This window comes from Nipponia nippon, unplaced genomic scaffold (genome assembly GCF_047370975.1).
Source record: "Nipponia nippon isolate SJK-2023a ecotype South Korea unplaced genomic scaffold, ASM4737097v1 scaffold_18, whole genome shotgun sequence".
NCBI classification, from domain to species: domain Eukaryota; kingdom Metazoa; phylum Chordata; class Aves; order Pelecaniformes; family Threskiornithidae; genus Nipponia; species Nipponia nippon.
The window spans coordinates 8,712,632-8,729,474 of NW_028262334.1; the positions used below are offsets into that span (position 1 = coordinate 8,712,632).

The following is a 16,843-nucleotide window of genomic DNA, read 5'->3' on the forward strand; positions in this document are numbered from 1 at the left end:
GAGCGAGCGGCGGAGGACTGCGGCGGGAGGAGGCGGCGGGGGCCGGCGGGACCCCCGGGGCGGCTGCGCGCCGGGCGCCGCGTTGCCCCGCTGCGGGGCGGCCCCGAGCGGCCCCGCTCCGCGCCCGCCCGGCCGCGCCCGGAGGATCCGCCCGCGGGGGCCCGGCTCGCCGGCGGGGCTCGCCATGGGGTAAGTAGCGGCGGGGCGGGCCGGGGCCCCCCGGCCCCGCGGGGGCTTCTCCTGCCCTGCGCGGCCCCCGCGGCCCGGCGGGGGAGGCGTTTTTCGGGCGGGCTGCGGGAGCCGGGGCGCCCGGCGGCTTTGCGGTCAGGCGGGAGAGGGGAATCGCCGGCTTTTCCGCCCGGTGCGATGGCTGCGTGCGTGCGGTTTTTGCGTGTGTTTCTTTCTCTTCTTTTTTTTTTTTTTTTTCCTCCCCTTTTGTGTCTGTGTCTCTCGGGGCTGCCGGCGGCGTGGTTTGATTTTTCCGGTCGCTCGCCGCCGCCCCCCCCCGCCCCGCTTCCCTCGGGGGTCCGCGCCCCTCGCCCCCGGCGGGAGCCGGCGGTTCCCCGTCCCCGCAGGCGAGCCCGGGAGCTCGCCGTACCGATTTATGGAGCAGGGGTTTGTTGGGTGTTTGGGGGGGGGGGGGGGGATTGGGCGCGTTTAAATAAAATAAAAAAGAGCCGTGGCAGCCAGGAGCTGCCGGAGCGCGATGTGCTCCCAGGCTGCCGTTTCCCACCCCGTTTCGCACATTCCTCCGGTGCCACCGCATCCCTCTGCGCCCCCCCCCCCCCCCCCGCCGGGGTTCGGCTCCCCGGGGCCGCTCCCCCCGGCCGTGCCCGGCGGCGGGGCTCGGCGGGCCGGCGCCTCGGGGCGCTCCCGGGCGGGCTGGGCGAGGAGCAGCCGCCACCGACCCCAAAACCCCTGCCCGGCGGTTAACCCCTTCGGTGCAGGCCAGAGCCCCCCCCAGGCACAAAGAATAACAAGTTTCAGCATGGGCTTCGCGGATTTTTATTTTTTTTTTTTCCATGTGCCTTTTGGCCTGAGGAAGGAGCCGAGCCCGCGGGCTGTGCGGCCGGGCTGGCACACGGGGCGTTGTGCTGGCCCCCGCGCCCCCTCTGCTTACCGGGAAAGGAAAATTTAATCCAATTAAGAAATTAAACCTTGTGTGTTTAAAAGCGACAAATTTGAAGGGGGGGGGGGGGGGCGGGGGCGAAGTAAGATTTCCAGGTCATTGGTTAACTAAAGATGGTTTGGAAAAAGAGCTGGGGAACAAGGCGGGGGCAGAGGGAAGGCAAGAGGGACCTTTGGACACGGCGAAGGCTTGTGCCTCTCTTGGAAATTTAAACTGGTTTTTAGGCTCGTGAAATCTTCTTGAAGTTGCGCATTTATCTCGGGAGGCTGCGTGCTGGCTAATCTTCTCCAGGCATGTCCTGGTTTTTTGTAACGTTACAGTATCCGAGGTCCTTTTAACCTAATTTTGTAACAAAGATAATTTCTTGTTATGTAAGTTACTGTTCTGAGTGATTGCTTTGCGTCTTGGAGATCGTCCTTAACTGGTCTCCCCTGTGCCGCAGAAACTGGAATTATTTACTTCGTTATCAGTTCTTGAAAGAAAGCCTCGCTCAGCGGGGAAAGGCTGCTAAGGTACTGCAGGAAAATAGGGTCTTCCCGTTCTTCTTGCTAGAGAGTTACATCTCTGGTCATCCCTGATCAGAATTGACTTCAGAGGTTTACGTTTATGTACAAATCCGATTTTCCCCCCGTACGGACTTAGAGGGGCGAGGTGCTTGGTTCCTGCACGCAGCCCTGGCTTCCCACAAGTGGCAGGCTGCTGGTGCTCGCTGCAAGAATTTCCCTCTTCGCTGACAACGGTTCCCCCAAACCGCCCCCTGCTAAAGCCAAAAGGCAGCAGGTTGGGCGGCCTCGTTTTCTTTTCCAGCGGAGATTCATGCTACGCAACAAGGAAGGCAGTATTTTATTTAGTGGGATACCAAGTTTTCGCTAGTACAGAGTGATTTTTTTGTTTTGTTTTGTTTTCTTTGGAAGGTGGGTTATTCTGAGTGAAACCTGAAGCCCTGTTTATCAGAGAGGGGCAGTCTGTTCTCACAAACAAGCGAAGGAGCAAAATACACCCCGGTGTTCCTCCGTCGGGACGTGCAGTCGTCTGTCGGGACACGCAGTCATCTGTCGGACCTCGTGGCCTGCGCTGGCTAAATCCAAGAGCAGCGTCACGCGCAGCTCTGGTATTTTGGAGTTAAAAAAGGGGTGGGAGGGTGCTTCGAATTCCAGGGATAAACTACAGGCGTTCAGGGTAGTTGATATTTATTTTGCTCCGATTTTGCAAGCATGTTGCGATTTGAAGTGCTTTCAGTCGGGAGTGTAAACGTTGGGGTTCGCTGCTGGTACTTTTTAAGCTAAAGGCTGTTAAGCTGTTTAATGGAGATTTGTTGGCCAAAGCGGCAATGGGAAGGGCTGCGTCCCTCCGTGAGCCGGTCTGTGCCGTGCTTTTGGAAAGCACAGATGTGTATGGCATTTTCTGCCCTGAATCTCTCCTTTTTTTCTTTCTTTTTTTTTTCTTTTCCCCTTGACTCCCAGCACCCTTGTGTTGAGTGACCCATAACAGCTAGGGATCGTGGTGTCCGGGTGTATTTGAACATGAAGCAGTCCTTTTAAAGCCATTGCAGAAGATTCAAGTCACATCATTTGTACCATCGGAGTAGGAGGTGTAAGCTGGTTAATTTTAATGACTTTATGACTTTGCAAGACCTGAAATCAGGCAGGTACAAGAATGCGTCGCTCTTTGCTTAGTAGCACGTTTGAGCACAGATTGGCAGTCTGCATCAGAAATGGAAATGTTAGGGTTTCTTGCAGTCTTTTATCCTTCCGAATAAAGATGGAAATTCCGAACTAGGTAAAGAAACATACGGTTTTTCCAGAAATTATTTCCTAGACTGATCAATTACTCGGAGATGTAATGAGAAATATGCTCCGCAGGGAGAGGAAGGAGGGGTTGCCATTACATAATACCCCTTGGGAGAATTGCTGTATCGCATAATGAGGTTGGTGATGGAGCATTTGGGGAAAATGCCTATGGATAGGAATTTGTTCTTCAGATTTCCATAAGCAAAACATATTACTGAAAAATAGGCTTGTTAAAAGCAGGGCTGATATGTTAGTAGGTGGGTGCTTTGCCTCTATACACATTTCTTTTGTTCTCATAACGACTACGTAAGAGATTGGTAACCGTAAGATTAAAACGTCCACAAAATGAGAGATGCTAGTGAATAATTTCCTTGCTTATTTAACGCCAAGGGTAAACCATTAAGGGCTCGTGTTCTGTTCTAGGCTTCGTTAAATTACTTCTGTTTACCTATTGAAAATAGGTCCTGAGGAAGATAAAATCTCTAGGCTTAATGGTGTAAACACGAATGACCTTACCCTCAAGCGGGTAAAAATGAAATATATAGAAATGCATATACGTGAGGTGGTGGATTCAATAAAACTTGGTAGCTGGACGCGTGTTTTCAGAATCCTCGTAATATCCTCAGGATTGCCTAGGAGCTGCCTTTCAGATGGAGAAGAAAGCACTTGTTAAAAATGACTTAAATACAGCCTTTCGTTTTGAGTAGCAATTGCCTTAAACAGGAAAATAATTCATTTCCACACACCTGCCCTGCAGCGTTTTTCACGCTCGGAGCCCCGAGCGAGCGGTCAGCCTCCGGGAGCGCGGGCCGGGCTGCCTGCCCCGCGCAGGCTCGGAGGTGTTAAAACCAACAGAGCAAAAAGGTGAACGATCTTAACACCTCTGTCACTGCTGGGGAATTTGCCTCATTTGAGTCGCTCATTTAAAATCCGAGCGCTGGTGATGCTCGTGATTTTTCGAATGGCTTGCCCAGCTTTTGTCCCTGGAGTTACGAATGCGTTCCAGCTTTGCGGGTTCCTCGGAGAGTCGCAGTGACCCCTGACGGAGGCTCCGGTAATCGAGGCAGGTTTGCACAGCTATCACGATTTTTAGGAAGTTAAAGGTGCAATGGCTGTTTTGAAGCCCAGGCCCGGATTTCAGTTTCATTGATAATATTTAGTAGTCTTTCGTGTGCCACCGTGTGGCTGCCGGGGCACATTGCAGCTGATGAGGCGTGGCTGGCTTTCCTAGGACAGTCACGATTTTAGTGTCTTCTCGATGGTTTTATTTTCCGTCTCGGTTTAGTGTCGGGTATCTGTCCTGATTCACCTGACCTTGACTCGGTTGCCAGATCCTGATCACTGGAAATGCAGAGCAGAGTGGTGGCTGCTCACTGCTGACCAGCGTGTTGCTTTCAAAGTTTGAGGCAGGGCTTGGCTTTCCAAAAAGGCGGAAAATGGAGCTGGATTTAAGCACTGAGAGTTTGCATCAAGGAATTAATGACATTTCTGCACCCTGTAGAAAAGGTCACCACCAAGGAAACTGGAAATATATGTGACTGATACTGGTGGAAGGACTTGATTGCCGATGGTGACGCTGGGGTGGGAGTCTTCCTCCCTGCCCTGTCCCATTGCCCGGCCAGACTTTTACAGACGCTGACCCCCGCGTTAACCGTCCCACAGGCACGGTTTAGCATCAGAGCATCTCTCAGGGTAGCTGATGTCGTTTTAAACTGTAAGAATGGCAACCTGTGATCGTTGGTTCTGGTAAACTTAAACTAGGATAGTGCTGTTTACATGGATATAGAAAAACAGGTTGTCCAAAACATCCCTTTGTACCTTATAGGCCTGCATTGAACGGGTGAAAGATAAATAAAATGTGTATTCTTTAATGCTGTAAAAATAAACCTTACTTTTTGGTGGGTGGCAGGAGAGGAGTTAGAGTTTACATGAAGACAGCATTTCAAGGTGGCTGTTTATGTTGTTACCAAAAATATTTCTAGCTTGCTTACAAAATGAGATTTTTTTTTAAAAAAATATTTTTAATTTTGAAGGTACTCAGCCTAGTTTACGTTCTTATGGAAAAAATGTTACAGTTAAATTGCTGTGGAAGGCAGCGACAAGATTTTTAATATTAAGTTAAAGCAAGCTGGGTACGTCGTTTGCCATAATGTTTCTGTGGGGGGTAAAAAACATCTGTACGTGGATGCTGTTTCTGCAGTAACGGCTATACCAAAGGGACATAATGGGTATAAACCTTGGGGTTTTTTCCATGGAATAATCAACAATAAAAAGCGTTTAGGCTATTAAGATACCTGCAAGTAGATCCTTACTCCGAAGCTGTAGGTTATAAGTTATAGTCTGCATTCAAAATGGTTGGAAATCCTTCATAAATATCTCTTTACCACACACCTTCTGTCTCCCTGGATGATCGGCTCTCTGGCAGAGAGGGGGTACTGTAATCCTTTTATGTTACTACTTCAGCGCAGATTACGCAGCAAGAAATAATTAGGAGATGAATTTTCACCTGTCACTGCCGATAAGGGATAACCTCGATACGGTGACAGGGCTAGGAATTCGGGGAGCGGGAAGTGTTTAACCCTGTAGTGACTGCTGCAGGGACCAGGCAGAAAATGGTTGCCAGAACACGACCTCCCTGCTTGCTGTCAGGAGAAGGGGGAGACGCGTTAGTCTTCCGGCTTCCTCGCCTCCCGCGAACGCTTTGCCTTCATCCGCGAACGTGCGCTGTAAAATTCGCTCTGTGCCGCAACGGTGCCACACGCGCCTCGTGCTAATCAGCCCCGAGCAGACGTCGGAGACCTTTGTAGCCTAGTCTTTTAATTCAAATGCAGTTCTGTTGCTTTTCATGATTTCAATTCCCAATCTGACTGGTATTCCTAGCCTGCTAGGGAAAGGAGCAAACTAATGAAGATGGCTTCATTAGGCAGAGTGCAATTTAGCCCTTGCTTCTCTCCAACAAATGCAGCTGAAAAAACATCCCAGAAGTAACTGTGCTTTTGGTCTTCAGAGAAAGCAGAGCTGAGGTGTTTCTGCTCCCTTTCAAAATTAATTACTAGCACGCATCAGGTGAGCTTAAAACTGCAGCCTACGATCTAAGACAGTGAAGGTAAATGGGAAGGAAAAAAAAAAACACACCACCTTTCCCCCTCTGCTTCTTTTTTATTTTTTTTCTTTTGTGCTGAAGTTTAAATCTACAGTCTGTTGAAAATGTAATGGGAAACCAGCCTACAGAAAATGCCATTATTCATATCATCCTGAGCTCATTTATTTTATCTGCAATAGTAATGATAAGACAGGCTGCTTGGCAATGCTGATAAGCTGAGAAATATCTTAGAGCTATTTGTAAAAGTTAAAGCAGATCTTGGTACTGAGAGATAGGGAAACTGATGAGCCTTTGGGCAATCTGCAGAGCCGATAAAGATTTTAATAGGAAGGCCTCATTAGGATTAGGGAGAAGATGTATTATCTGGGATTTACACAACACAAACGGTGGGGCAACTTTAATTTTTGCTTCTTTGTGCATTAAATACTGTTGCTGAATGTGAAGCCTTTTAACTCTGATCTGGATCTCTTTGTACGTTCAAGGAGCTATCGCCAGCTGCTGGCTGAGCAAAGGTGGCAGGGCCGCTTGCGGGGGAATGCGTTTGCACGCGTGGGAAATGCCCACAAGCCATCGTATTCAGGGGCTGGTCAGCTTTTGGAGGTGCAGAAATAGAGCTGTTTGCGGGTGTCTCGGCGGGAGGTGTTCTCGGTAGCGTCTCTTTTCTGTTGTGAGCAGTATTTCTACTCTTTTGGCCCTGAAGAGCATCTTGGAAGAAATTAACCCATTGCTGTTGTGCTGGTTCTCTTGATGGTGAGACTGAATCGCTTACTGGAGTGGATAGCTTGTTCGCCCAGGTCAGCCTAACAGGGTGCTGACCAGGTCCCACAGCGGTGGCTTTTTCATTAGTCGTGATCACCGTATGGATAAAACTGTTGTCGGAGAGGAGCTGTCTGCGGTGCAGCTGGAGGGAGGACTGTGCCATGGGTGGCCTGATCGCGTGGTTTGATGGTTACACAACAGGACTGATTGTAGCACCGCGTGCGTTCTTACATGTGTGATGTACAAAACATTCCCTCTGTGAGGACCCTTAGTGTCTGCAAACCCCTATGGCGTGGGCTCAGCTGTGGCATTCCTCATACTTGGTGTGATACGTAAGGTGCATGTAAGCTGCTGAAAGAGCGTTAGTTTATCCAGGGCTTACAGATGTGTTTAATATCTCTTCTCAAGGACCATCCAGACCTTTTTTGTGGTTGAACTGGATTGTAAAGCAGGAGGAGAAGCCACACTGGAACATTCTTTGGTTTGTTTTTGAGGCCTAAGCCGTGTTGTAACCTGATTCTGCTAACCTGCAGTTTAAACCATTTTCACACACGGCCGATGAGATCTCGTTGACCCTCTAATGCAGACGAAGGGCTTTGTTAGGCGATACCCGTGCTGGCTGTGAAGTGCCACCTGTGTGAGCACACCTGCCTTTGGGAGCTGTCTGGTTTCTTCCTTGCGTGGGGCACACGCGAGTACAGGAGTCTCAGCTTCTGCCCCGTTGTCATGGCACAGACCAACTCCTCCCCTGCCGCTGGGTCAAATAACCCTAGCGGTAACTACAGCCACGTTGCTTCGTGCAAGAGTAAGAGTTGGGAAGTATATTCTCGTCTTTTCAGTTGTCTTTAATACACTGTAGTAGCCAAAACCCAAAAGGGAGCGCAGCACCGCGAGCCACGGAGAGGTCTATTCCAGACCGTAGCTCGGGATCTGCTGGTTTAACCGGTGGTTTCATAGGGCCTAGAGTGGACAGTGCGATGGGAGATTCAACTGCAAGTATTGCACCTTCCATGTGCTTCAGGAGCTTACTCAGAGCAGCTGCAGCTGTAATCCCCTCCCGGGCCCTCACCAGCGTGGAGACAGATGGGCAGGGCTGCGAAGAAAGCACCCTGCTCCTGCTGCCCGGGACAGAAATAAATGTCTCGTGGCGGGTTGGTGTCAGTTTATTGCAGCTTGTTCATAACAAGTCACAGTTTATGTGAGCGAACCAGCATGGCCTTCTAAAGAACTAGCGCTATTTGCACGTAACATGTTGCTCCAGCAAGGCTGCCATTTGAGAAGTTTTTAATATTTATGTTTGATATGAATGAAACTTTTTGTTTTGTCTGTAGACCGCAACGGAACTGGAGCTGACTCGTATCAGGAGTGCCTTGATAACAAGCAAGGTATGAGATCAAGTCTCTCCAACATGGGCACTTGGGACTGATTTAGCTTGATTTCTCGCAGCTGAATTGGTTGCTGTCTCTGTCTCTCTCGCTCTCTCTGTCTCCCTTCCCCCCCCTCTTTTTTTCCCTCCCCCACTGTCTCCAAGCCAGTTCACTGTTAACAGTTCCATGTCAGCTAACCTGTTAGCTCAGGTTCTCATTACAGGTTTGTGATAAGGCTTCTCGTTTCTAGCACCCCAAACCCTCTGTTATTAAGGGAGGAAGTGGGAAGGTTGTAAAACAAAATAGCATGTGCACTTGCTTGCAGTTATCTTCTTCCTTGAGGTTTAGTTGCACAGCCAAGCAGAAAAATGTTAAAGTAAAAGCTGAGTTAAGGAAAGGCACGTGCTAGGCTGGGGTACCTTAATGCCGGACGTCCTGCGATAAGCTGTGTGCTGACATGCTGACTCAGACTCGTCCAGCCTGCTGTCTTCTCCCGTGGCAAAGCTGGTAAGAGCTGGAAAAGCCTCCTGTGACTTACAAGGGAGGGATGATGGTGAGGGAGGAAGCCGTTATCCTTTTACTGTAAGCACGGAAAGAAGAGTCACATCAGTAGAAATGACAATTGTAAAAGTAGCTCAGAAACAGGACCCAAAGGCAAGGTTATTGATTTTGTATTTAGAAAAAGGGTGGTTGTATTCTGTTCTCTTCAGACATCCTCTCTGAGAACTGCAATCAGGAGTGCTGCTCCATCGCCATAGCCACGTAGTGAGTGTTGAACCTTCTGGTAATCGGGGAGAACAAGCACCCTTCGGTCCCGAATTCCGTTCATTACGAGCTGCAGTGAAGAGATGAGAGGGAATGCTTATCCTTCCCGGGTTATGGGCATCGGCTCCATGTCAGCCTTTTACCCTGCTGTTGACCCAGATCTGTGACAGTAGCTAAAATGATCATTTGCTGAAATTCTGACACTTCTTGCATAATTTTCTAAAGTAGTACCAAGAAACAGAAAAAAACTGTCCCAATTTTGGTGCTTGGTTGGGTTTAATTTTCCACTGGTGTCTTCACTTTCAGTATCCATCAGTCAGTGTTACATGTGCTTCAAGTCAAAGCTGCCGTGAAGTGCATTCCCCCGCTGTTGTTGGCTTTGGGGTGGGGTTATTTGGGGGCGTGGGGTTTTTTTTGCTTGTTTTGTTTCCCCCCTCTCAAAAAAAAAAAAAAAGAAAGAATTATGTTGTCTCTCTGGTGACCTTTACGCTCATCTTTTTTCACTATTTTTCTCTACTGATTGTAGTAAATACCTAATCATTGCTAAGCTTTCATTTCAGAAGTTACAACTGGAAGACTAATGTGGAAGAACTGTAATCAATAATGGTTTTTTTTTTTATTAGATTAAGTTTAAAAGTCTTCCAGACCGATGTAATTCAGGATGCTCCTTTGATAGATAGATAGTTTGTCCTTTGGGAGAACAGTTTTTTCCAGTAGCGTTTTTCTAGTTGGCTGGGGGGATTTGTTCCATGTGACATTTTGTAGAAAGCAATTGAGTTTCAGGTTTTAAAAAAAATTGAGTATTCTCATTTTTGGAAACCAATTGCAGCCCCTTTGATGTGCCAGTTCCCCTGGCTTCTCTGACAGGTGGTATTAAATGGCGTTATATCCACCGCTGCCGTTTGTCAGTACCCGAGATTTTTCTTGTAGGGTGGTTTTTGGTGGGTTTCTTTGACTTTGTTGTTAACGTGTGAACAAGCTGTATCATTACAAGCGCTTCCAGTCCGGTATGAATTGGATCTGGTTTGGGTAATTTACCACGTCCGTGCTACATCATGACGTTTAAAGCAACAACCTTTAAGAACGCAGAGGTTTAAAGGTAAAGGTATACACCGTAACTTGTAGTCAGTCCCTTACTGTCCAATCTACGTTACGTTTTGTGGGCGCGCAGTAGAGTTGAATCCACCATTTGCAACAATTTACGGAATATAGAATATATAGCTGACAGTGGGCCCATAATTCTGGCTGCTTTCTCTTATGTTCCAAACAAACCACCACCAATGGCTGAAAGTAGCAGTGGCTCTTTAAGAGTATTAAATCCTCAAGCCACGTGAAATGCAATTGCCATGGCTTCTTTTTATAACAACATGCTTGTCTCCTAGAAATTATGCTATAATGAGGGTTGGTTTATATATTTTACCCCTTTCCTCATTAAAGTGCTATCTCTCGGAAGAAGCGCTTTGTGTCTTGAAATACTGCGCGGTTAAAATGAAGGCAGGTTTATAAGGATTTAATGTACTTGGGAGCCAAGGTTTTGCAGCTTTATGGCAAAGATGTTTTAACAAAGGGCTTTCTGGTAAGGGTGTGCTGTATTTTAGTCAGGCAGTTGCTCAAGGGAAAATTTCCAGTGTGAGCGCGTCACGGCAGCAAGGAGAAATTCGGAGGGAAACAGGCCTCTGAGATCCAGCTGCCGTCTTGGCTGATATTAAGTCTTAATTCTTTGCAATTTCAAGCCCTGAATTTTTTTTACCTCTTGGCTCAAGGAAGCCTTGCTCTTGCGCCATGTCATGCAGCAACACGAGCGGGTCATTTAGGTTTCTCGTTTTAGTGCTCAGAGGCAGGGCGCAGGAGAGCGTGCCCGGGACAGCCACAGGTGGCATTATGCACACCTTCTCAGGACGGAGCTTGTTTTTTCAGCCTGTGATCTCCAATATTCATTATTAAAATCATACCCTGAAAGCAAGACTTTCTGAGTGTTCGGGGCTTGGAAGTGAAGAGGGCAGCAGTTCGGAGCAGTTGCCCATCCACCGCGGCAGAAGACGTGTCCTGGATCTGCCTGTTTCTCTGGGATACAGTTAATACCCCGTGGTTTCCTGAGAGCCAAGGGGTTCTGCCATGGAAAACAGGTATAAAATTACAACCAGACAAAGTTGTTGCTGGAGCTTCTCAATAGGAACTTGCTGTTGTTATAAATAAAACAATTCTGTTTTGAAGGTTAGGCAATGAAAAGCACTTAGCTAGAGCCTTGGTGGCAGCCAGGAGACATAACCTCACGTCCTCGAAACAGTGCGTAGAGAGATGGTCTTGGAAACCGATTCCAAGTATTTCATGGTATCATTTGTAGCGCCTTCTCTTACTCATAGAAAATTGTGGTTTACTGTGCTTCAGCAGTCTCCTCTCCACCCCCGTGCCCTCAGGTGGGCTGGTAATGGGTATTTTGCCCTGCTGGGCTCTAGCTTCCCAAGCAGAGCTACAGGTTCCTGCTAGAGGAACCCAATACCTTTCACTTTTCCAACTTTCTTGCAGAGTATCATGGTTCTGTGTTATTTCCCCACAGATGAATTAGTAGATATTTTTCCAAGATGAACGTGGTTTCACCTTTCTGATGGCACTATTGACTTCCTAGGAATCTTTATATTTCTTTCCTGGTATTTTACACCACCTCCTAAATTCAGTACTGCTTATTGATTTTGTTAGCTCACCTCTAGAGGGAGAATGAATGTAATTTGGAGCAATGTTTGGGAGCAAGGACGGGGGTAGTTCATCTTGACAGCGATCAAAACTAGGCTGCAGTCGAGGCGATAGCAGTGCCTCTGTCCTGGGGTCGTGGAGGACCCGAGTGCTCCTGCCCTGGGTGTGTGCTGTAAGCAGATCTCGGGCAGGTTGCTGAGCAGTCATCGCAGGGATAGGGTGTCTGTAGGATCAGGCTTGATTTGGAAGTAGTGGCTGTGAACTGCAGACTTTTCATCCCGTTACCCATCCCCTGGGCCACGCGGTCCCAGTGTGTGTCATCTCCTATTAGTCTTGATGCAGCCAACGACCTTGTTTGTGCGAGCGCATTAAGCACAACATTAATGTCTAATTTGACTACTTTGAATTCAGGCAGGCTGTAATCAATCACCTGAACTCTCTTGACAGTGAATATGGCTGGGTGGGATAAGGAGAAGAGAGAAAATGCGTGCTTGGGCCAAAACTCTAGGAAATCGGAAAACTGCTTGTGAGCCTGTGTAGCTGATGAAACTGTAGCTGTAGGTGGAAACGGGATCTTCACTGGAAAGCAACGGCTGCAAAAGCAAGAAATTTGTGGTCTTCGTAGAGGTCTGTTTGTCCTTCTTCCCGCCTGTGCAAGACTGGCAGGGTCAATGAGACCGCCGAGACAGAGAGGCACCTTTCCAAAGGTGTTACTGGGAGAAGTTCTAACCTGTTCCAGTTTCTGGATCCCTTCTGAACCCCGGCAAGATTAGTTTCAGGATGGCAAAGATGAATTATGAGGCGGATAAATAAAAATGGCAGGCTGGCATGGCTGGATTGAAAAGTGTGGTCAAAACAGTTCTGTTGCCGAAGATGTTATTTCCATTAAATGTTTTGAGATTTAATATTGATTTCAGTGAAATTACCCTTGAAAACAGATTTCCTCCGAACCTTTATTTTTATATATTTGTTTTGGAGCTACTTTAGGAGGCGGAAAAATGAAACTTTTGCTTCAAACAGTTTTTATGTTTTGAAATTGGCTTTTTTTTACTGTATGAACAGTTTTAAAAATATTATTTATTATTTGTATTCCAGTCATGCCTGTGCACTCTAGTTATAGGCTAAACGTCATTTGGTTAACCGCAACGCAGACTGGGGGGGGATCAGTTTCTGCCTGAAAAGGCTTTGGTTTTGTATTTCTGACTGGGGCTGCATTGATTGCCAGTGCCTACTTAAAAAGAAAAAAAAAACCAACCTTCTCATTTTACAATATGTTGGCTGCCTTTTTGTTTAAAGAATTATAAATATATCAGCAGATTTTCCACAAAAACACATATGCTTTCTTCCTGATGAGCATGATGACGCACTGAGAATCCTTGCAAGAGGCCTTGAATCTCCTTCAAGTAGAGGATAGTGCTGAGGTTGAAATTGAAATTTTAAATAACTCTCGTCATTAAAAAAGATGCTGGTGGGGCCTTGTTAGCAGAAGAATTGCCATTTTCTGACTAATTTTTTTTGCCAGCATGGGAACAAAGAAAGAAAGGAGGAGGCAGAATAAAAGCCTGTGTGAGTGTACGTACAGAGGCTGCGGCTCTCTAAACTGGTAATGGTATCTGGAAAGAGTCCAGGCTGTTGTAAATATGAACTTTTGTCAATATTCCCCAAGCTTCTTTGGACTCTAGGGTGGGCTTTATTAGCTGAAGGTCACACCATTGTGCTGTCTCCCTCTCCTGAGACCTCTGATACCTTCCTGAAAGGACAGCCCATTATCCCGGGGCTTAGAAGCCAGCTTTCTCTTCAGTGGCGCTGAAGCTGATAAGCTTAAGAGGCATATTTCATCCCCCCACTGCTGCTTTCAGGAGACAAACAGTGTTTATCGTTCCTGATTAATTCCAGTTGAACAAAAAAATAAAATAGGAGGCATGTGTGTGTGCGCACGTGCACGCACGCACAGAGACACAGGGTTGACTTTTTTTTAGGCTGGTCTTCTTGCATAACATCAACTCATCGCGCTGGCCGCAGCGAGCGGCGTCTGGTGCTGCCTCTTTGTTTTTCCTAGGTGCTGCGTCCAAAGATTGATTTAGTAACATGAGAGGATCCTGGGCTGCGATCAGTGTAAAGAGAAAGGGGTGGAAAGGGGGACGGGGTAGCAGCAGCCTGAGCATCGAGGTTGGAATTGATTTCTGGCAATTAAGCATTAAGGTCTGCGAGAGCAGGACCACCCGCTGGGAGAGTGGCTTTCCATCACCTGCAAAAGCTGAATGGCCCGAGGAGAGAGAAGGGCAGGGATTTCGTACTTGGCTACCTGAAAAGAATCATAAAAACACACTGTATCTCGCTTCTGTATCTTGGAGCCCTGTTCATCGTAGCTGAATCCCTTTGCTGGGAATTGTATGCACGAGAGTTGGAAGATACAAACGCCAGTTGCTTCTGCTGCTTTGGTTTCTCCATTTCTCTCTTCGGATCTGGCTTGAAATTTGTCAGGAGGTGTCTTGCTGATTGTCTTGTTACGACTATTTCAGTAGAAATGTCTTCCATACGTGGCTCCCGGTGTCTTAGGGTTACTTTCTCCCTCGTCCTGAGATCCCGAGTATAGAATGCAATGGATAACACGCTGTCCCTCTGAACGCTCCTGCAGCTCTGTACAATGCCGAGGCAGCGTGCCCCGGTGGCTGGGGCATCCAGGGCCGTCTGCTGCGCTTTGGCACGGCCTTGGTGGGCAAGACACCTCGCCTACCTGTGCCTGAGGTTTTCGAGTGGGAAACGAGAATATTGGCACTGTATACAGTCCTGTTCGCTTGGATGACCGTGTCGCTGCAGCCCACGTTGGCTCTCTTGCAAAGGGCTCTGTATTTCTTTCCGCTTTGTTGTGTTGTACTTGCCAAGGTTGAGGAGTGAAAGAAGAGCTCGCACATGGCTGAAAGGAGCTCGTTGATATCTGGACCAGAGGAGATGATATTTCACTCCCTAAAACTCTAAATTTTTCAGCCTTTTTTAAAAAAAAAAAAAAGTGAAAATATGAGAGAGCTGTGGTGTGTGAACTGCTTTCTCTCACTTTGCTTTTTGTTCATGTTGAACAAATGGGCCCCGACAGCAGGTAAGGGGGCTCTGCCCCCGCCTGCATTGCAGGGCTGCTGCTTGGCGGCGGTGCCCCAGATGCTGCACTGGACAAAAGCAAATCGGCTACTGAACGTATGTTGCATCAAATCTTTGTTTCATTTGCCACGTGAGCCACGTTTAAACCAGATTCTTGCTACTCAGGTTACAACTAACTTCATTTCCTTTGCCAGAACAGACAGAGATAGAACAATATTAAACACAATTTTACAGAACCATGTTTGCTTCTTGCCAGTGAGGACCGTGTTTAAAGATGGATTTTGCTATTATGGCTCCAGCGCTAGTGTAAACAGGGTCTAATGGGAAAGGCTGTAGAAGAATAGGGCTATTGGTCATCATCGGGGGGAGAAGGAATTTCCATAACACATTTCAAACTGGAATAGACCCGAAGCTTCAGCTGATGAATCACAACAGGCGTTTCTGGTTTAAAATATATAGAGAGGCATGAAATGGGAGTGGTGGGCCTCTAATATTATTTTTTTCAAAGGTAAACTGCACAAGCCTGTGTGAAGTGGGGGCACTTATTTACTTTTGTTTTCTGGATTGGGTTAAACTTGTCATTCTTCACATAAAATAGAACGCAGTTAGGTTTTAAATGAGAACCTCCTTAAATATACCACGGACTGCTTCTTAAGGGCAATGTAGATTTGAGGGAGAAAATTACTTTGAAATCTTAGCGAAAGGTTCTGAAGCTACCTATGTGGCTCTTTCTCCAGACCAGTTAACGTGGTGGAAAGATGTTTATTAGTCCAGCAGTGCACTGTAGACTGCAGTAGGATACGTACTTGCTCGGCCCCCGAGTTTGGTGATAAGTGAAATGTTAATATGTGCTTGGCAGAGCAAGCTCTTAATTTCCCTTAAAATGGAGGGGGCAGAAATTACCTCATCGGACAAGATGCCTTTGGGCTACTGCCCACCGTCAGGTATGTCCTAGACAAGATTTATTTACTCAGTGTGGACAGATTATTTCCCTTTCCCTCTCTGAATCTGGTCTGCGGTAGCTGTGAGCAAAAGAGCTTTCCACCTCCCCTATCGCAGGAAGCATTTTAGCTCTTGTTGAAATATGAAGCTCCCTTCCTTTATTAAAATTAAGAACCACTTTCTCACATGGCAAAGTGATAATAAAGACTGAAATTGGATCTATAACTTCATGAAAAGAAAGAGAATTTTTTTAAAGACAAATCATGCATGGTAATACCTCCATTGTTCTCTCGCTATGTTCTTTGTATTGCTTAACTCCCTGCGAACAAAGAACCCATAACTGGAATTGTAAAAATAATCCAGGCATTTAAGTCAAAACTCAAAAGGCCCTTGGGAAGCTCATGCAAAGGTGTGCCCTTGAAATGGTGGTTTATGAATTGTCTGAACAGGTTTGAACATCCTGGCCCTGAGGAAATCTATGGGAGTTTTGCCACTGACTGCAGCGAGGTCGGGATTTCACACTTGGTGCTTTGTACGTACTGCCGGGCATTGAGCAGAGCCGGCTTTCAGTCTTTGAGAAGGTCTGACTCCCTCCTCGCAAGCAGGCGGGAGATTTTCTAGTTGGTTGCACTTGTGAATTCTAGTTAAGGGAATTGCTTTTGGTCCCCCCATCTTTGTCGCTTACTTAAACAAACATGCAAACTGGAAACACGCACTTGCTCGAGCTTCAACAGCGAGTGCCTCCTGAAGATCTCGTTACTGATCTAGAACTTAAACTTGTCGGGAAAATGGTTTTAAGCTAAGGTTCAGCCCTGCTTAAATGAAACCATTTGGGCAGAGAGATGGGGAATTTTATTCCCAGTTGCCATTCAGATGTCTGAACCCAGCTAGTTTGAGGTATGAAGGTTCGTTCTCTGAGATTGAACACAGAGCAGTACGGAGGTTGTATTGGAAATTGAAGCAATGTGTGCTTCTTCACCAGTTTATTGCAAAATAAAAAAAGTTTTTAAAAGTACAGGTCTATCCAGGGTCAAAGTCACTGGGAAAGGAAGGTACTTAAACGAACAGTGAGGGAATGAGTCCAAAATATGCGTGCAGATTCAGCTAACCAAGGCCCTTTGAAACCTGCTTGACCCTAGACGTTAGCCCTGTTTGAGCAGGAGGTTGAGCCAGATGACCTCTCCAAGTCCCACCACTTCAG

The 16,843-nt window shown here is 47.1% G+C and overlaps 1 protein-coding gene across 17 annotated transcripts in view; it reads left to right on the forward strand.

The window, feature by feature from the left end:
* FBRSL1 (fibrosin like 1) overlaps nt 1-16,843 on the forward strand; it is a 551,682-nt gene that overhangs the window by 441,955 nt on the left and 92,884 nt on the right. For 13 of the 17 annotated variants that reach the window (XM_087754449.1, XM_087754457.1, XM_087754465.1 and 10 more), the window contains one exon: nt 8,113-8,166. The exons of the other annotated variants lie outside the window; for them this stretch is intronic. In XM_087754449.1, coding sequence (XP_087610575.1) covers nt 8,113-8,166 — 54 coding nt within the window. The remainder of the gene's footprint in view (nt 1-8,112; nt 8,167-16,843) is intronic. 17 annotated transcript variants of the gene reach the window in all.